This window comes from Candoia aspera, chromosome 11 (genome assembly GCF_035149785.1).
Source record: "Candoia aspera isolate rCanAsp1 chromosome 11, rCanAsp1.hap2, whole genome shotgun sequence".
NCBI lineage: Eukaryota > Metazoa > Chordata > Lepidosauria > Squamata > Boidae > Candoia > Candoia aspera.
This window is the reverse complement of record NC_086163.1, coordinates 2,329,854-2,350,474: the sequence shown is the minus strand read 5'-3', so window position 1 is coordinate 2,350,474 and position 20,621 is coordinate 2,329,854. Positions and strand designations below refer to the sequence as shown.

General features: G+C 46.7%; 1 protein-coding gene across 5 annotated transcripts in view; it reads left to right on the top strand.

Annotated features, from left to right (window-relative positions):
- The window catches only part of KCTD15 (potassium channel tetramerization domain containing 15), a 60,749-nt gene that overhangs the window by 17,130 nt on the left and 22,998 nt on the right, over nucleotides 1-20,621 (top strand). For all 5 annotated transcript variants that reach the window (XM_063313239.1, XM_063313240.1, XM_063313237.1 and 2 more), the window contains exon 3: nucleotides 12,881-13,025. In XM_063313239.1, the coding sequence (XP_063169309.1) occupies nucleotides 12,881-13,025 (145 nt within the window). The remainder of the gene's footprint in view (nucleotides 1-12,880; nucleotides 13,026-20,621) is intronic.

The following is a 20,621-nucleotide window of genomic DNA, read 5'->3' as shown; positions in this document are numbered from 1 at the left end:
AGTAGTCAAGCCCTGTAGGTTGTCCGCCGTTCAGGGGACTGTTATTACTGGGACAGGCACTCTGTGTCAGCTTTCTTCCATCTGTCTTTGACTGCTCAAGGGAATATTCTCATAAAAGTGGTCGGTTCTCAGGTGGACCCTCTGAGAATCTGTTTTCCCTGCCTGCTTTGCTTGAAAATCACATTTCAGAGCACAAACCTAGCATTCCTTGACAGCTCTCAATTCTTTGGACAACTGTTTCCATCTGAGAATGAGTTTCATCAGTATTTATAACCCCAGAAGAACACCCTAATGGTATTTATTATTCAAATTTGAAAGCTGGTGCTTCTCAATTCTCTTTCATCATCTGTTGTTACTGGAAAATATGCATCTAGAACTTTTAAAATAAATTCGTCTGCCACGGTACTTTTAATGCGCATTGGCCCTTCCTTGGCAGAAGGAATCCTCTCATCTCTGCAGATAAATGTTTATTAAATCTGGATGATCATAACTCCCTATGCCCTTTATAGTCACTAGATACAATTTTCATCTGCAAAGGTTTTTGGGACACTCTGGGAACAACATTTACAGGCAGGAACGCAGCCTTACTACAAAAGCCCAAAGCACTTGATCTTGTAGGATCAAGTGGAATAGGGCTGCATGTTGAAACTTGTTTGGTCGCTGGTGTCCATTAGACTTAATTGGCTACCAGTGTTTGAGGGAATAGCAGAGCGGAAACTTCGATCCCCTTTGGCCCATTGGCGTTATCAGACAAGCAAACAAGGCAACCCAAATTATGAAGTAGGCCTTAGAGCTGACGCTGCCCCCCACCTGTTCGTCTTGGTACGGGGATGGAGACTTGATTGATGCCCACATTGAAGACCATGGCTAAAGACAAAATAGGGGCATTTAGTCTGCACCTTAAATTGTGTTTTAAAAATAGAGAAGAAACTCTGCCACCTCACATTGCTATTTTTTGCCAAGTTTCAGCTGTGTAGTTCTGGGAGTCCTGGTAGATCTTCAGCATTCTTCACCTGCTTTTCTTCTCCAGCATTTTGATTTTTTGGGGTGGATATAGCCTCGAGCAAGTACAGAAGGAGAAGTGACCAATCCCACAATTCAGTCAGATGGTTGCATTTGATTGGAGTCTAAAATGATGTAAATGGTTCCTTGGAAGAATGTGTAACCTAGCTGTGGAGACAAAAGTGTGAAGTAATTTATTCAGTGGCAGAAAACACCATTAAATGCAGAGTTGGGGACCCAAGTGGAAGCAAATGTGAATGAAAGTCCACCACAACACAAGGGAATCCAGGAAACAAGGTTGTTTATATCCTATAATTAATTGAACACCACAACTAAAAGTCACTCACCATGGCTACATTCATGGCTTAAAACTGTCCATGTACTTTTCCAATTTCCTCTCCTGGATTCATTGCATGAACTTTAGGGATTCTGCATACAAATTATTTATTCACTAAAAAGTCACTATAGCATATATATATATATATATATATATATATATATATATATATATGTATGTTTGTTTGTTTGTTTGTTTGTTTGTTTGATTTTTATCCCTTTATTATTTTTATAAATAACTCAAGGCGGCGAACATACCTAATATGCCTTCCTCCTCCTCTTTTACTCACAACAACAACCCTGTGAGGTGGGTTGGGTTGAGAGAGAAGGAGGTCACCCAGCTGGCTTTCATGCCTAAGGCAAGACTAGAACTCTCAGTCTCCTGGTTTCTAGCCTGTTGCCTTAACCACTAGACCCCTGAGAAAGCCTCCTTGAGTTGTTTACCAATCAGTAAAAAAACAAGACAGTCCCTGCCTGCAAACTTATTATCTAAAACACATGTCACAAAAGGAAAAAGAGATTGGGAGGGAAGAGAAAATTGGTGTGCAGTTCCTGTGTTTGTTTAAAACAAGCCCCTCCATTTTTTTTAAAGCTTTCTGTCTGAAAGAGGCTTAAATCTATTTTGCTTGGCCAGTCTTACTATTTCTTTTATATAGTCTGCTGCATTCCTATGTTAAAACATCTTTAAAAAATGGAAAAGGCTCAGTTTTACAACCCATCTGTCTGGTGTATGGAGGCTAATGGCTGGTTGCCTTTGTAGGTCATCCTGTCTGCTGGAATCATGTAACTTTTTGGCTCACACAAACCACAAGGCAATTAACTTTTTTATTTGACAGGTGTCCTAAGGCTCTTCAAACCAGCTTTGTTCAAGAAGTTGCCCCGGGGAAGGAATAGTAAGGCTTGTAGCAACCAGTGGGTTATATTCATAGGACATCCTTAGCCTGGTGCTCAAATTACTGTAATTCATTTTGTACATTTGTGCAATGCATCAATTCACAAACCAATCCAGTGAGCCATAATGGTATAATCTGCTAATCCAGATCATAGGTTTAGCAACTTGTGTGAAAGCGGCCTTTGGGTCCTACCCAACCTTGGGGAAGGCAGGGCTTGAGACAAACCTGGAACCTGCTGCCAAAGGTGCTTTCCTGGACAGAAATGCTGCCTTGATCTGGATCAAAACTCACAAAGCGAAGTTTTTGGAAATAGGAAAATGGCCTTTGTGGGATTTGGGGTTGGTCTCTTCTATAATCCCTGCCATGCCAGTTGTAAAGTGAGTACATTAAAGGGGGGGTTGCGCTCCAGTCCACAGTGTGCACATTTCCTATCCAGTGCTTATTTACACTGAGATACGTATTTACCATGAGAGGTTACTTTGGGAGACTTTGGGTCAATCCCTCCCACTCAGCCCCAGAATCAGTGTGGGGTGGCGATGAAGGTGCTGGGCTGGGAGCAGGAAGACCCAGGCTCAAGTCCCCACTCAACCACGGAAGCTCCGTGGGGACTTTGGGCTAATCTCTCCCTCTTGGCCCAGCTGTCTCGCAGGGTTGTTGTAAGGAGAAATGGAAAGAGGGTTAGGGTTAGGGCACAGTCTATGCCACCTTGAGCTCCTGTACAAAAGGTGGGATAGAAATCAAGGAATAATAATTGGGGAATGAGTGGACATGAGACTCAATGACACCTATGCCATAAATCTGTTTCCCAGAGCGGTTATGTTTTCAGTTGGGTTCTTAACCAACCTTTGCTGTTTGTGAGCTTAATTATTGGTGGGGGGCAGGGTTGGAATGCCACAGATGTTAAGTAGCTTGTGTAGGTATGTTGTGTCTTGCTAGCTTGGTCTTAGGGGGTGTTAAACAAGGAAGCAAAACCATGTAAGGATTATAATGGAACAAACAAAATACAGATACCAGGTTCATCTTTCCCTGTTATATGGATATGGAGAATCCTGTCACCTAAATTAACAGCACATATATATATGACATTGGTGTTGGAGGAAAATTCTGAGAGTGCCTTGGACTGCAAGAAGATCAAACCAGTCCATCCTCCAGGAAATAAAGCCAGACTGCTCACTTGAGGGAACGATATTAAAGGCAAAACTGAAATACTTTGGCCACATAATGAGAAGACAGGACACCCTGGAGAAGATGCTGATGCTAGGGAGAGTGGAGGGCAAAAGGAAGAGGGGCCGACCAAGGGCCAGGTGGATGGATGATATTCTAGAGGTGATGGATTCGTCCCTGGGGGAGCTGGGGGTGTTGACAACCGACAGGAAGCTCTGGTGTGGGCTGGTCCATGAAGTCACGAAGGGTCGGAAGCGACTAAACGAATAAACAACAACAAATATATATGACATAACATCTGAAAGCCAGGGAAAGAAAAGATCTGGAAATGCATTTCAGAAAGAGCACAACTCCAGGAAATTTCAGCAAGTAAGTCTTCTCAGCCTTTCGGCTGAAAAGAGACTCACTTAGATATTGACCAACAAAATCCCTTGGCAACCCAGCACTCCAGATCAGGGCTAGATTTCTCTTTCAAAGGTTGTGTGGTAATTGTACAAAAAGCACCTCTCAACAAACTCATACAGTATTCCGCAAACACAGAAATGCAAGCTCCGCTTACTTCCCCCCACCCCTTTCTTATACCCTGTCTTAACATCACCCATATCCTGTCTGTTTAAGCCCAAGGGCACAAGATGGCTTGTTCTCTTATTTATCCTGATCTAACTTTGCCTACTTAGCAGAGGCTGCAAAATTGCCCGTCCTCTTTCCTGTTGGTGGGGGGGGGATTAAAAGGGAAAAGTGTTGTTCTGCTGAAGGGAGCCTTGCTAAGGATAGAAGAGGCAGTTCTTACTTTGCACTGGAATCTCTCTGCATTGCAAAGAAAAGAAGAAAGGATGCCACATTGCTTTAGCCAAGGGTCCAAAATCCAGTCTGGCTTAGGGGCACTTTTGGTTTGGGAGTACATGCTGAGGGTAGACCCAGGATCTCATCTAGACTAGGTTTAATGTTGTCATAACTAAATGAAACTACGGTGAGCATTCATTTCTGATTTATATCTGCCATAAGCTTGTGTGCTCTGGGATACACCCTGGTTTGGGAGGGCTTGAGCAAACAAACATTTTACTAGAGTCCAAGACTAGCTCATACAAATTAAAACAACATTAAAGCAATCTGAGAATACAACTACTTCTCATTAATTAATACTTCTGTTGTAGGCACTGACCATAGGGAAGCCTTGTGGCTTGGGCCAAAATTTAGCAATTCATGGTGCTTACATTTAGGGAAGACTCTTAACCCCATTGATCTGAACTGCCAGGCAGTCTGTCTGTCTGTCAAGGGTTGGATTCATTGAGAACATCATTCCAGGTCCAATGTGCATCTCAGGTTTGGGAGGGTGATCTTCTAACTCCGGGGTCCTGTACCTCTGAAGTAGATGGTCCTTTTTCCTTTTTCTTTTTGGTAGCTGTGCAGCCTTTGATTTGTATTTCCTGGGATTGGGCCAGCGTGCACGAGCTTGCAAAGGCTCTGGCCCATAAGGCTAGAGGGCCCCCTCCCACCGCCACCACCACCTCCTGGGGAAGCTTCTCTCTGGCTCGGCAGCACCACCATTTCCCTCCTCTGCCTCCTGAATGCCACATCTGAGCAAAGCGGAAATGGCAGACACTGCATTGAGGATACAGAAGAGCTGAGAGAACTTGTCAGCTTCACTCTGTCTCCTTGCGTCTCTGGGATAAGACAGCCTTCGTGCAGGGTGGGGAGGGGACCGGAGAAAGTGGCCCCTTGGGAGAAAGTCTTGCCCTCAGGGCAAATCAGAATCCAAAAAAGGATTCTTTTGAGCTTGTTTCCCATTAATGAACCATTCTAATGTGGCCGTTTGACTTGGGACAGGGAAAGTACCCCTGCAGTCCATTAAAGCAGATTAAGAGCATAGGTACGGCTGAAAAGTTAAAACATTAGTTGCATGATTTGCTGAAAATAATGTTTACAGAGCTCTCCTTGCAAGGGAGATTTAGGTCCTGCTGCGGCAGGGAAGGAAAGTGCCACCAGTACAGTAAATAACCACTCACGTCAAGGAGAAGCAGAAATGGTTTCAAGTCCTGAACTGCTAGAAATGTAAAGTCTGGGACTCTGAAGAACTTCGACCAAATTGATTTAGCACAATGCTGCACTCCCCTACATGTTAGGCTGAAGGAAATAATTCCCAATAAGCTATATTACAGCTTAATTGATGTCCTGATTCTCACAGCAGTGGGGTCCTGAGTGGGGCCCAAAAATCAAGTTGGTAACCACAACCACCATCATGGCTGCTGTCTTGACTCTTTTTGACCCACCCAGCCACGAAGATGCTGGGTCTCACAATAGTTTGAACCAGAAACCATCCAGTCCTCTAAAGTGGAATGTTGCATGAGCCTAGGTTGTGATAGAGAGGTGTATCAGCATTGAGGTAGTCACAGAAAGCCATAAAATTGGCTCAGTCCTTAATCTATGGAAAGGATAACAGCATCCCCAGATACCTGCCTGGGGAACCCAGGCCTAAGGGTGGGATAGCAAGCAGGTGTCCCATGATGGATTCCGCCCTCCTTGGACCAATGCTTGGCATATCGGGCAAAAAGCATGCTAAGCCATGTTTTCTCACTGTGACTTCATGCTCAGCCTAAACAAAGAAGCCATATTATGGAAACCCACAGCCTGTGAGCCCAGCCAGTAAATTAATTAGGTTTGGCCTGGAGCCCTTCAGAGCATCTTTGTTATTTATTTCAATAAATTTACATTGTACCTAAGAGCTTTCACGATGGAGTCAGTCCCTCAATTGTAACACACACCTCTCTCCTTGTGTGGACAACCCCTGCCCTTTGGAACAGGCTGCTTTAGGGGCAACCCCAGGGCCGCCATGGGATGGCAGCTGTGCCGTCGATACCCTGCCTTGGAAAACGCTCGTGGCAACTGCAGGGGGATCTTCTCAGTCACCCAAGACATACCACTTCACACAGACCACTCTGTTGGGCTGAGGGCTGATACTCTCTGCCGCTTGCTGGGTAATCTTTGATGCTCTTGTTTTTTAAAATATTATCTTAGATTTCATTATAATTTTATCAAGTGCCCTGCTGTTTTGGTAGGAAGTTCAGCATCCCAGCACATTTCTTTTTTAAAAAGTCCTCAGTCAAGCAGAAACTTATCTTTTTAGTGAGAACAAAACTTGCTGAGTTTGCTGATTACAGGAAAAAAGATGCTTCCTTCCTTCCGGCCCTGGGAAATCAGAACGGCTCTTGTGCCTTCGCATGGCCGCTGCCCCTGCCCCGGGCCCTGGATCCCCCTGAGCACCTCCTGCCTAAGAGGAGGCAGCATGTCTGTCAAGGGATCCCCCAGCCAGCCAGCTTAGCTTCTTTCTTTCCTCCTCTGTCAGCTGCCGCATGACTGCCTTTTTTCTCATCTTCGTTTTAAATGCATTCCCAATTCCTTTTCCTGCTCCGGGCCGGGCCGAGCCGAGCTGTTGAGACCTTCAGCCTTGTTTGGAGAATGGGTTGGAAGAGATGGCTGAGCTTAGAACAGCATGGGAGTTGCCACTCAAACACGTTCAGCCGCCTCACCTGCCTGGATAAGCCATGCCAGGAGGGTGTTGGAGGGGAACTCAAGGCACCCGATGTGGGAAGATTAGCCAAGGCTGTTTAAAGGCAGCTGAGCATCTCCCTGAAGGGCAGATTGGGGCCCGGCTGGGGCGTGTTTGCTCGAGGCAGGAACAGAGATGGGGAAAGGTTTTCTTGTAAAGAAGGAAGACTCGGCGCTGGTGGAAATGACTAGACCAGTTTTGGGGCGGGAGGAGGGTTGGAGTGGTCTGGGATGTTTTCAGGAACAAAAGGAATTTCTGCATGTTTAAATTTATTTATTTATTCACAACTTCATGGCACATGATGTTTCTCCAAATTTATGGGCACAAGAAACTTATAATTAAAAAGTCAACCTGGGAAATGGAAGGAGCTTCCCAAATTGGTGCCCTCCATAATGTGTTTGATTATAACTCCTTGCATCTATTCCCCTTTCTCTCTCTCTCCCTCTCACACACACTGACTAGGGCCTAGAGGAAATTATAAGCCCAGAGATCTGTAAGGCACCAGTTTAGCAGTCACCATTTAATAATAGGCTTGGCTGTAATTCCAAGGTTCCTACCTCACACACAGGACAGAACAATACAGGGGCTGGAAATGTTTGAAAAGAGTATAAAGAGCACATTTTTGAGGGATCACTTAAAAGAAATGTAAGGCTCATTGAAATCACACCATCAGTATAAGTGATGTAACACTAGATGTGATTTCCCGACTGGACTGGATAATGCTGTGCTGGGATGGGCCTTGTAGCATCTCCAAAGTTTTTCTTCTCCCACGAAAAAGGCTTTTGGCTTTCTACCTGATTTTCAGACCACTTGAGAATTCCTTTCAAGTTTCTCTTGGGACTGTTTTTGAGTGTTCTTGGAGCTGGTCAAAGAGGCTGCTGCTGGTGCAGTTTCCTGTTACAAACTCCTTGAGGACTTCCTGGCTGCCTGAAATCTGACAAAGCCCCCTGCTCTTTCTGTGTCTCCTTGGGGTTTGGCAAAGTGCAGGGAGCCTGTAGGCTGCTGTCCCCAGAGAAAGGACAGTAGGAAGAAAACCAGAACATCCCTGCCATCCCTTGGCCACCAAATAAATCTGTCCTAGAAGGGCTCCACACTTCAGCTGGGTGAAGTTCTTACAAATCCTTTCTCTTTTGAAAGCAGATTCCTTTCATCAACCTTGTTAACTTGGCAGGGAGTGGGGGCTATTTTTGTACAAGATTCTAATTCTTCCCCCATCTCCAGTGATGGTCCAAGTTCTGAACCTCTTCCCTGCAGGTGAATGGAACTTTGGGGAAAGTTGTTCTAAAAGTGCACAACTCGATTGCAGCCAAGTGAGGCCATGCAGCTGAGTCTGATGGTCAGGAGGGGTCAGTGCCAAAGCCCTTTGCTGTGACTGATTCCAGAGAAGGGGGAAAGCCCATTGCCAGGACCTCAAGGAAGTGGTGGATTGCAGAATAAAGGTGTGGGGTCAGGGCCAGGAAGGACCACGTGGAAGGCCATCCTCAGCTGTGGAAGCTCCCCGGGTTAGTGTGGGCCAGTGTCTCTCTCTCAGCCCACCCTCCCTTACAGGATCACTGTTGTGGGATCAAGTGAAAGGAGATTCCCAAAGGAAGTCAGCATGAGCTCTTGGGGAAAAGGTGGGATATAAATTTAACCTGGACAAGGGCTTTGCAGCTCCTCAGCCCGCGTATGAGTGAGATGGCATCACCTTCCCTGAAGAGGGACGTTTTGACATCAAAAAGCCCTGCTGGGAGGGGGCAGTGCTAGCAAGGGATCAGCTTCCCCAGACTCTCCTCAGACTGATCAGGACACCATCGGAGTTCTTGGGGGGCTGCAGATGGGATAATCTCAGTCCCTCTTTGGGCCTGATTTGGAGAAAGTCTCCCTGTCTACTTTCTCAGCCCAGCCCCCTTCCTGCTGGGCAAGCCCAGCCTGCCGGGCAAGCAGGCTACGCTGGTTGGGAGAGCAGCAAGGTTTCCAGTCATCCTCAGAGGGACTGGCTTGGTCTAAGGCGGGAGCCAAGTTGCTTTCTTGGATCTCAGGAAGACAAAGTCTGGAGGGGACACCCAGCCTTGGATTTCCCCCCTGGCTTTAGTACATGGAAGGAGGCAAGGGATGAGCTCTTCTGGGTTTGGCAGACATGGTCTTAGGGCTGGTACCATGACAGAAACCAGGAATTCTTATCCAGCTCAGATTTAAGCCTGCCGTTCATTCTCCAGGGGTTTGTGTCCAAGCCAAAGCACTTTGCCTCACTTCTGGAAAGTCCTCTCTGCCCAACCCCCAGTTTCAAGGCCTGTGCACTTTCCCTATGCCTTGGCTTCCAACTAGCATCCAAGCTGGGGTGGAGGAAATAGGTAAGTCTGGGGGTGGGGGGGGGGAGTTAACTTTTGTCAGCAGCACGGCTCTTGGGATGGGAAGGTTAGTCCAGACACCTGGAGAGCAGAAGTTTAGAGCAGCGCTAGGAATGGAGGATTTTCCAGCTGTTCTCCATGTCCTCGGAGGGAGAGAATCCCACAGCATCTGGGGCAGCAAATGTTGCTTCCCCTGCCTTCCGCAGCCAGGGGAATTCTGCTTTAAATCTTTAGGTAAAGACATCCTTCAGCAACCTCAGTTCCAGGGCCTTTTTTGCATCAGTGTCATTCTCTGTCTTAAAGGTTGTGCCAATGCTTCTGCGGGTACCAAGGGCAGCCATTTCCAGTAAAGGGGTGGGCAGTTTTCTCATGGTATGCTGCAGTATTGCCTAAACAGAATAAAAAGGGTCAAAGAAGCAGATGTCCAAGGCAGGACCTTTTCACTGGTGGCCCTACCTCTTGCCTTCTGAGTCTGAACTGAATTTTCTGTGCTGCCAAGTGTTCCCTCCCCCCACTTTTCTCTGCTTTAAATCGGATGCTCTTTTATAACGAGTCTCTTCTGCCCCCTCCCACCTCCCCATTTTTGGTTGCATTTTTAATCATTAAGGCAGCTAAAGAAACAGCTTCCTGAGCTACATAGATGATAATTTGGTTTTGCTCGATTCCTCTGCTCAGCACATGGTTTTCTGCCTTGTAGCAAGCATGCTTGCAAGGAAATAAAATCAAAAGTAAGTGGAGCCCAGGTTGGATCTCTGCTGTTTGGAAGTTTTCAGCCCAAAGTCCTTGTGGGGGCAAAACTTTTCACTTTGGGCGGTTGGCTTTGCCCATTTCTTGACCGGACTGGAAAACGCAAAGGCCTTAGGGAGATGGGTTTAAACAGAGAGCAACTCCACCAAAAAAAAGCCAAAAAGTCAGGCCAGGTGAAATACCTGCAAATCCTGGCAAAAGGGAGCAAGAAAGAGAAAGAAGGGGAGGCCTCCCCCCTTTCACATGAAAGGAAAATCTTCCTGTGAGTTCCAGCAAACTATATTAACACCATCACTGTTCTCCAAGCTGCAGCCTTGCTAAATTAATTCCATATAAAATTGAGGACAAGCCTTATCGCTTTATCCCCCTGCAAATTAATTCTGCTTTGAATCAAGAGGAGCCAAAAGCAGGTCGGACTCCAGCTGCAGTCATGGGCCTAAAGCAGAGAGGATTTAACCCTTCCTTGCCCAAAGCACTTTTGTAACTGGAAGTTCTGAGTCTTTGTGGGGGAGGGGGATAACCTTTCCCACATTGGGAGCTGCACTGATTTTAGAACATGTTGAGGGCCCCATTCCAAAAAATAATGTGTGAGGTCAGGACAAAAACGGAATTTGATCCATGTTTAAAACCATTAAACGTAATAAAGTAATACTCCTCTCTGTCTCATTAAACTATGATTTAGGAACAAGGTGGTCTTCAGGGAGCCTCAGGTGGCCATGAGCTCAAATAGAAGGAGGCTCTTCAGCTTGCCAAAAAAGGCAAATGCAAGCAGACAAGAGGTTTTGGACATGTTCTTGGTGAAGATCATCTCTTTGTTAGATTTGTTATTTTTTAATGAGCTGTTCTGAATGCCATTTGCTACTATAAATTGTATTATTGTAAATATTGTTGTTTTGATAATACTGATCCAAAACAACAGAGCTAAGGACCTTAGTTTACTCTTGGGCAATCCTGGGGGCAGATGGGGGTGGGGATGGCAGGCAAGGCATATTCTTGCATCCATCTTTGGCTCGAGGCTTTTTTCTCTGATCTGTAGATCAGGCAGAAAGCTCTCAAAACCCCACAAGGACCTCTCATTACTGCACACAACAGGCCTGGTTGCTGCAGGAAAAATTCCTGGTTCTCACCAGTAACACCTTCAGCATTGATGGTATCATCGGTATCTCTAAAAGTTGTTGATGCGTGTAGGCAACCCGACATTACCAGGATTCCCAGGGTGTTCAAAGAAGTGGGCGCGTCACCCTTGACTGCCGGTGTTGACATAAGCCAGCCCTCACAAACCACAGGATGGCCTAAGGATTTGGAGCCGGGCAAGTTTTGGCCCAGTTGCTGGAGCAGACAACGGATTGCCACCCAAACCTGCCTGCTTTTTTGGGAACCCATTGCATAATTAGTGGCTATGGGGCAAGGTAATAAACACATTGAGGCTTACTAAGACAATTTCCTAATTAACTCCAATCCCCAGTGATTTGGTGGCTGATGGGCCATAACCAAGAGTAGGAGGGAGAGAGGCACTCGCCACAAATCATGGCCACTGAGCGGGGAGCAGAGCCTTTCTCTGGCGTTTAACAGGGAATGGGGTGTTCCGCAATATTAAATATCTCTATAATTAATTCAGAGGAGAATAAGATGGAAGGTATACTAATGAAATCTGCAGATGATTACTAAATTAGAACTGGAAACTCCAGATTAAGGACTGATAGTGGAAAGAAAATTATACATGAAGTGGGAAGACAAGGCAGCATCAAACAGAGGCTTCGAACTGGGCCATCTGGGGAGGAGGGAGGCAGCAGCCTGTCCCCAAACTACCTGCGTTGAGTCAAAAATTGCACCCAAACGCCTGGGGGGGGGGGCTCTCTGCTTCTGGAGAGACTCAGACAAATGAGGAAAAAGGGAAGGAGCGGGAGCAGGAGCTTTCTGCAGGAAAGACAGGATGCTCGTAGGAGACTTTTAAAGATATTTTGCAGCCAGACCATTGGCAGGAAAACAAAATGTGTGGCTTTGTGGCTTTTCCAGCAGTGGATCATTTGGGGCTTTGGTTTTGAAACAGCAGCATTTGTGAACACCCAGATTGGAAATTGGGCTCCACAAGAGACGAGGTCCCGCCACACAGTTTTCTGCCCCCAGAAAGATGATATGACCGGGAAGTTTTAAAGAGGAAGGAAATCACAGAAATACCTGGTTTGGATGCCATGTATTCGATTTTATAAGCCATGTTACTGAGCCAAGAACAGAAGCTGGCTAGTGAGGCTTCCCCTCACGACCCCTTTTTCCCTGCAGGACTGACCTGCCCATCCCCACGGCTGCATCTGACTAAGCACGGGATGTCTTGTCCTGCTCTGATCCCAGCTCATCCCGGGATTTGTGAAGGTTGCATTTATGCTGAGGGCTTGCTACGTTGTGCAGTTCAAGGCCTGGCTTGGCCAGAACATCCTCACCTCTGAAGCAGAGCCACATCAGTGTATACTCAGAGCTCCTTTGCAGTCTCTCCAGAAAGGGGGGGTGGGGATAAGGTGCCTGCCATTGTGTAATAGGTGGTTTGGCTTACTTTCTAGTGTCATCTGGATTTCTTCTGTTCCTCAGCCGGTCCCGTGACTGGTCAGGAGTTTGTGGTTCTTGATCATATTCATGATAATGTGGCTTGACTGTTTGGGATGGGTGTGGTGTACTCTGCAGTGTAAACTTCATTTCTGCAGTCTCCTGTCCTGGAGATGGGTCTAGATGACCTTAACAAAAGTTCTTGGATCTTACAATGGGTGTGCTGCATTTCTATTTCCTCTTTAGTTCTGTGACTCCTGTAGCAGCCTCTGGCCTTCTGCTCCATGTTTTGCCCATGCTTTTCCTTTTCTCCCCCCCGCCAGAATAAGCCGCCTCTTTAATGGCACGGAGCCTATTGTCTTGGACAGTTTAAAACAACACTATTTCATTGATCGAGATGGTGAAATATTCAGATACATCTTGAGCTTCTTAAGAACTTCAAAACTGCTGCTCCCAGAGGACTTTAAGGTAAGACAGGCAAGAAACCTGTACTCAGTTTGTTTTTTTCTTACTAACTAATTGACATTTGTTTTAGAGCCCTCTCTGGCTTGAACACACCACTGTATGGAGGGGAAAAAGAGCTTGCAAGGCTCTCCTTTATCCACTTTCATTCTCCCATTTTCAAGCTCATGTCAGAGGGTGACAACATGCTTAGTTATTGTTTGCTTAGCTGTGGTTTGCTGAATAAACCACAGTTGTCTGAGTTCGTTTATTAATTTAAAAGTTATACTGTATATGGCTGCCCATCTTACGCAGCTCTGTGCAGCTCACAACAATAAAACCAGTGACTATAAAACAATCATAAAAAAACAAAAGCCCTGCACCTTAATTGTCCCCTTGGGATGCCCCACAACAAGGCTCCAGTGACCCTCATTCCATACTATCTAACTATACAATCCTACCATACAATCCTATCCCAGCGCCTCAGTAAACAGCCAGGTCTTGTTGGCCTTCCAAAAGGCTAAAGGGGGGCCCTGCCAAATTGCTGGTGAGGGGAAGGGTGTTCCACAAGGCAGGGGCAGCCGTGGAAAAGGCATGCTTCCGAGGTCCCACTAGATGACAGGATTTCAGGGAAGGACCTGGAGCGTGCCTACCCAGTCCAATCTGGTGGGACAGGCAAATATTCTTAGAGAGAGGCGGTCCTGCAGGTAACCAGGTCTTGTGCCATGTAGGGTTTTAAAGGTGATAACCAGCACTTAGAATTGCACCTGGAAGTGCAGCTGGCAACGTGAGCAAATATGAGCACCCAATACTGTTGTAACTTCCTAGTGGTCTTCAAGGGCAGCCCCATATACGGCGTATTGCAATAATCCCACTGGGAAGTGACTGAGGCATGAGTGACCGTGAGCAAGGCCTCCCAGTCCAGGAAAGGATGCAATTGGCACACAAGATGGATCTGTGCAAAGCCCCCCCCCACCCCCGCCATGGCTGCCACCTGCTCATCAAGCAGGAATCGTGAATCCAGGAGGACCCCCGGACTGCGCACCAACACAGTCCAGGGGAGCGTAACCCTGTGCAAAGTCAAAGATGACAAATCACCAGATCCCAAGGGTCCAAAGACCCACAACCACTCCATCTTGCCAGGCTTGAGCTGAAGCTGGTTCATCCCCATCCAGGCCCTTACAGCCTCCAGGCACCCAGACAGCACCACAACAGCATCACCAGGGGTAGAGATGTATAACTGGGCATCATCAGCATACTGATGATCCTGTACCCCCTGCCGTTGGACAAGCTCACCCAGCGGTTTCATGTAGATTTTAAAGACGAGAAGGGAGAGACCCGAACTCTGAGGCACCCCATGCTGCAGGGGCCCAGGGCTCGACCTCTCCTCACCCACCAACCCTGACTGGGACTGGCCATGGAGAAAGGAGAACCACCGCAAAATGGTGTGTCCCATTCCCAGCCCCCAAAGCCAGCCCGGAAGAACACCATGAAAGCAACTGAGAGACCCAGGAGAGCCAGGACAGTGGCATCACCCCTAAAGGCCATCAGCAAGTGTGACCAATGCTGTCTCAGTGCTGTCTCCTGGCCTGAACCCAACTGAAAAGGGTTTGGATTCACACAACATGCTAAGCGGGGGGATACAATGTTTTCCAGACTGTGCGACGTACTTTATTTTTGAGAGTTGTGGTGCAGGCTGCTTTCCAGAAGGAGATGGAGCCAAGACAAAAACTAGATTAAATGGAATTAAAGTAATTCCTGATAGTTAATTCCAGATAGTTGCATATATACTGAATAATATGTTTCTCAGTAAAAGTTATAATAGGGTACCCACTTTTGTAGTTGTGAAGTCAATTCTTTGATTTTCATTGCTGGGAACTGGGGTATCTACGGTGGGAGAGGACGGCCAAAAAAGTTGAGATGGTGTCCATAATCACACAGCCCATAGCTTGATTTTTGTTCTGTCTGCGGATGCCTCTGACTGGAAACCAGCTTGTACCACTCTGCCTGTAGCTTCAGGTGACGTGTGGCTTGGTTTAGTGTATTCTGTGGTCGTGGTGAGCTTGCTGGACACATCTGCACGAGCTCAGGAAGGCATTCGGCATTAGAATCATGCCCATGAAACAGTTACAGCAGCAAACGTGCCAACAGAAGGCTGGAGAGCATTGTGCCCACTGCCCACAGTGCCAATTTCTAGCCAAGCGCTCCTGCACTTCAGGAAGGGCACACTTGCCAAGCACGAGCCTGCTTTGCTTCTTTGAAGGCCCCCTGGTTGCAGGCAGGGCCTGTTGAGCCACTCATGGCCAGCACGGCCCCTCTCGTGCTTCCAAATACAGTATGTGTGTTCCCTTGCTGGAGGTGTCCCTGAATCCTCAGGTTCTGCTGCAGTTGTTGAAACAGGGATGAGGAATGAAGCACCAAAGTCAGAATAAGGAGCATGCCAGCTTCTCCAGTAGAAGTCCTGTTGGGCAAACATCAGTTGGCTACATCCAAGACAGCCTTCCCAACCAGGCATCCTCCAGATGAATTGGGAGGGCAACAAGTTGGCTGAAGAATCCTTGAAGCTGAAGCCCTGACCTCTCTGGAGGAGGCCGGCTACAGAACGTTGGTATATAAGTGTTTTCCAGGGGGAGCAAGCAGGGAGTTCTCTCCACCCAGTCTTATTTAATCCTGTATCCAAATGTTGCTTTTTCCAGACAATTGATTTGAGTTCCAGTGAGCTGGAAATAGTTACTGGTTGTCTTTGACCTACGACCATTCGTTCAGCAACCGTTCGAAGTTATGACAGCACTAAACAAATGATGGTTACAACCAGTCCTTGGAGTTCTGGCTGTCCCAGCACCCCTGCAGTAACGTGATCGCGATCTGGGCACTTGGTAACCAGTTCGCACTTATGACCAATTGCAGCGCCCTGCGACCATGTGATCACCGTTTGCAACCTTCCCTGCCAGCTTCCCCAGAAAGTCAGTGGGGAAGCCAGCAGGGAAGGTCGCAAATCACTGGGGTAAGTCTCCCCACCTGTGGCACACCTTCCCCCAGCCCCTCTGTGCTCACACCGCACTGGCCTGCACACTCTTTTCAACACTTACCACGCCTCCATTGCACCCTCATGCACCCTCCCTGACCTGCGCCACACATCTTGTGCGCCATCCCCAGCTCATGCTGTGCCTCATGCACACCTCCTCGCACCTAACCCATGCCACACTTCTCACACACCTGACCCATGCTGCATGTCTTGTGCATCCCCTCGCATCCTCGTGTACCCTCCCTGACCCATACTGTGCCTCTCATGCACCCTCGCACCCTTGTGCTTTGCCTCTCGCGTACCCTCCCCACAAAGCACCTCCCTCAAACCTGACCCACGCTGCACCTCTTGCACCCCCCCTTGCACCCCCCAACCCGTGCCGCACCTCACACACCCCAACACCTGACCCGTGCTGCACCTCTCATGCACCCTCACCATGCCTCTGGTGTACCCCCTCGCACCTGACCCAACCCACACCACGCCTCTCACGCACCCCCTCACCCCCTCCTCGACCTGTGCTGCACCTCTCACGCACCCCCTCTCACATTCTTCCCAACCCTCCCCTGCCCCCCCATGCACCCTCTTGCTCCCTCCCCCACCTGGCAGCAGCCACTTACCTGCCCGCCGGCCTGGGACTTAGAACTTCCTGCTGGCTTCCCCACTGACTTTGGTTGTGAGAAGCTGGCAGGGAGTTGCCTCTGTGGGATTCAGTTAATAACTGGGATTAACAACTGTGGGATTCAGTTAACAGTGACAACAGGACTGCAGGGATTGCCATTGCTGAGTGATGTGGTCATGCTTTACAACCGCGTCGCTCAGCTATGGAAATTCCAGTCCCAAGTGCTGTTGTAAGTCGAGGACTACCTGTATAGCTGCAATATATTTTTATTCTTTTTATTTATGTTAAAATTACATAGCCATCCTTCAGAACAAAAGCTTTCCATGAGTGACTTAAACCTCTTAAAACCACAATCCAAATATTTCAGCTAAATGGCAAATACACAACTGTGATAATTTCTAGTAAAGGCATAGAAAAGTGTCTGATTTTAAATATTTAGAATCCTAAATTTAGATCCTAAATGTTTGTTGAAACCTTTCTGACAGGTTGCTTCAATCACATTGGATATGTGACAACTGAACTCAAAATAGCATTTTGAGCTTAAAACACTTGATCGTTGAAGCCTCCTGTTTCAGACAAAGTGGAATGTTTGAAACTTGAGACATTTTGGATTCAAACCATTAATAGCAAAAAGTAAAGCAGCATAAATAAAATAAATTAAAAGGCTCTATTGCAGTATAGCATATTAAATTATTAACATATGCCAGGATATGGGCCTTTATTCCACTTGGGAAATAGAAATCTTTGATGAGAAATCACTGAGCCCAATTATGCCAGAAACTGTAAATGTCTTTAGTAATGTATTTTGGATGGTCAGAAGAAATGTGCTTTTCCTTTGTTTCTAGACTTGCAGAAATAGGGCGTGTCACATCACATCAAAATAGCAGGGAAATGTCGGTGTTGGACTTTTTAGAACGGAGCAGCCAGTCCTGCTAAGTGGCCAGCCTCTCTAGGCTTCTGAGCAACGGGAGCAGCTCTTGGGAAGTGATCAAAATCTGCCCCACTTTAATACTTTTTGCTATTATTATTTGAGATGCCCAGGAAAGGGTGTGAGCATTTAAGACACAGAGTATTTAAACAAGACTGTGGACATTCTTGCAGAGGAGAAGTAACTGTGTGACTCCTTTCAGAGCATCTCACGGAAATCAACAGAAGTTGTTGAAACAATTGCACAGGGAGGTGGATGCTGTCCCTTTTAAACAGCTCTCTCTATAAAATACAGCATCTCAGAAACGTTTGTGCTGGCTGCATAAAACATGGACATCAATGTACTTGCACTCAACTGCCAGGAATTACCCAGGTGCTTGGGTATTTCTGTTAATCAAAAAGACATTACAAAGAGAACATTTTGGGACTTGAAAATCGCAGTACGTAATAGGACTTGGCATTCCCCACTATCTCCTGCCTTCCAGAGAGTCTTCCATGTTTGCCAAAGTGGCTTGGAAGGTAGTGTTGGCATTTGGACCCTTCACATTGTGAGTTTGTTGATTACTGTAGCTTCCAAGGACGGATAAGCTTAGAAAAGAGCAGGTGGGCCAAACCGTTTCTTCAGGTTTTGGGAAGGCTTGACTTTCTCCTGAGCCACTCCGAGCACAGCTCAAGGAATCCACAGCTGTTACACACTAGTTTCTGGAACTGTTTTGCTCTAGGTGGATTTAGAAACTGATCCAGAGTATAGGGAGGAAAGCACAACAACAACAGAAAGCTGTCTGCAGGATGATGGCACTGATATTTTTTACCTTTGCTGGTAGACAGAGCAATGCAGGACGCACAGGAAGGTGCCAATCCTTGTACCTCTTACTCCAGGAGTTTTTCTACCAGTTGCAGCAGGGCTGCTTCTGGGTGTGTGCTCTCAAGAGTTCTGCACCTGTGGATTGCAGTTTCACGTACTGTTTTCAGACTAAGCCAGTGGCAAGCAACGGAGACAGTCATGCATCTGTGTTCCTAGCTAGCAGTTCTCTATTATCACATCTGGCTGGTGTGCTTACAGTGAATATTAACTACTGTTCCAGTTGCTAATAAGGCAAGGCTCAGAAGTACTCTCTACCTTTGACAGGTCCTCCTCTTAATTCCACGGCACACCGCAGCAAGCGACAGAAGGACTTTGAGTTAGCAGCTGTGACTTTTTTTAGAACTCACAGGCACGTGGAAACTGTATGTGCTATTGAGGGAAGGTTTCCTCAAGAGCAGGTTGTATGAGAGTTGGAGAACACATTGGAGTCAAAAGGGTTGCTCAGATCTTCAGAGCTTCCGGTTCCACCCTTCAGTGCCTTACGCAGCTCTGAGGGCTGAAATAGGGTCTATTTTTTTGTAGCCAGCCTTCCCCAACCTCATGTGCTTCAGCTGTGCTAGCTTGGGAGATGGAGTTCAAGCACATCTGAGGGCACCAGCTTGAAGGAGATTGTGGTAGCAACACTTAGGCCTGTTAGTTGCACTGTTCTGATCATTTAAGGCCTGAATAAGATATTGTTGTTAATATCACTTGAGAGTAACCATCTGTCTTGCCTTGGGGATTCCTCCAGAGTTGGATAGAGTTTGTTTTTTGGCCATTTCCCCTTGGCAGTGAGTACAAGAGGAGCTTATCTTGTCTTCCAGCACCCTGAAAAACCATTGTCAGCATTTTTCTATCTGGATTCCCCATTTTCTGTCCTGAGTCATCTGTACAAAATGGGAGTAAAGCCTCCCTCTGTCAGATGAGCAGTATCAGATTGGCAGCCTGTCGGGAGCCTCTCAGGTGCAGCCAGCAGCCAGACTGAGAAAGCAATTCCATCTCTGCCTTTGAAGTCTTTTGTGGGTGTTACCTTGTGGATTTGGGCTAAGTGGCCTCCTCTTGAGCAAGAGGACTAAAATTGAAGGGTGATGCTCGGGAATCAGCTTTGCTTTCGAGACTGCATACAAGATACTGAGCATGTGGGTCTCAGTGTTTGTGGTAGCCTTCCCTTGGAGATGCAGGACTTCTCTCAGAGGACTCAGAGAGAGACCAGATTTGGAAGAAACAGGTGGTCCTTGGGTAGAAGGAGAATGGGGAAAGAAGAATGTGCTAACTAAAAAAATGCCCTTTTCAGAAAACTCTGCATTGATGAGAAGGAAGCTAACAGCTTTCTTTCCTGTTGTGTTCCTCTCTCCATCCCTTTGACCATCTTCTCTACATCCTCTATAGGTGACAGTCTTTGGGAGGCATATTAAAGGAAGCAGGGAGAAGCAGGGAAGAATGGTCAGAAAATATTTCACCCTCAACACCCATCTCACAGGTGTATGAAAAAATAATAGTAATTCTCATTTTCTAGCCAGCTCACAAGAGAAGATTATTAGCAGGATCCTGAGATTTCTCCTGTTTGGCCATAGAATATACAAAATAATCCCAAATAGAAGTAATTTGTCATTGTTCTCCACCCAAATATATTGAAATGTTTTTAAAAGATCTTAAAACAAAGGCTATAATTAGAGGAGGCAGTCACAGGATGCCCTCTGGTAAAATCACTCCTGCCCTCCACAGCCTGTGGCTGTTTGGACTATGAGGACAGATCAGATGTTCCCTGTCCATCACCTTCCAAATGTGTCGGGTCTGCAACTCCTCTTGGCCCTGTTCACTGGGAAGTCTGGGAGTTGCTCCCAACACATCTGGAGGGCAAAGAATTGGAGCAGGCAGTGCAGAACAAGGCTGCAAATCTTAATATTCTTGCAAATAAGATGAGACTTCCTGTCTTCTGCAGGTGTGGCTCTCAAGTGCCATTCAAGTTCTTGTAGGGCTGAGGGCCAGATCCTTGAGGAGTATTTTGCAATGCCTTGCTTAAACAATATCCTGTGGTGGAGAGTTCTGCAGATTGCCTGCCAGATTTCTGTGAGAGGGTGAAAGAATTGTTTTCCTTAAAAGCCTATTTAACTTAGTGCTTGTGACAATGAGAGGAAGATTAGTATTGCTTGGAAATGAAGAGGCTATGAGCATAAGGAAATAAGGAAATATAATTAGTAAATAAAT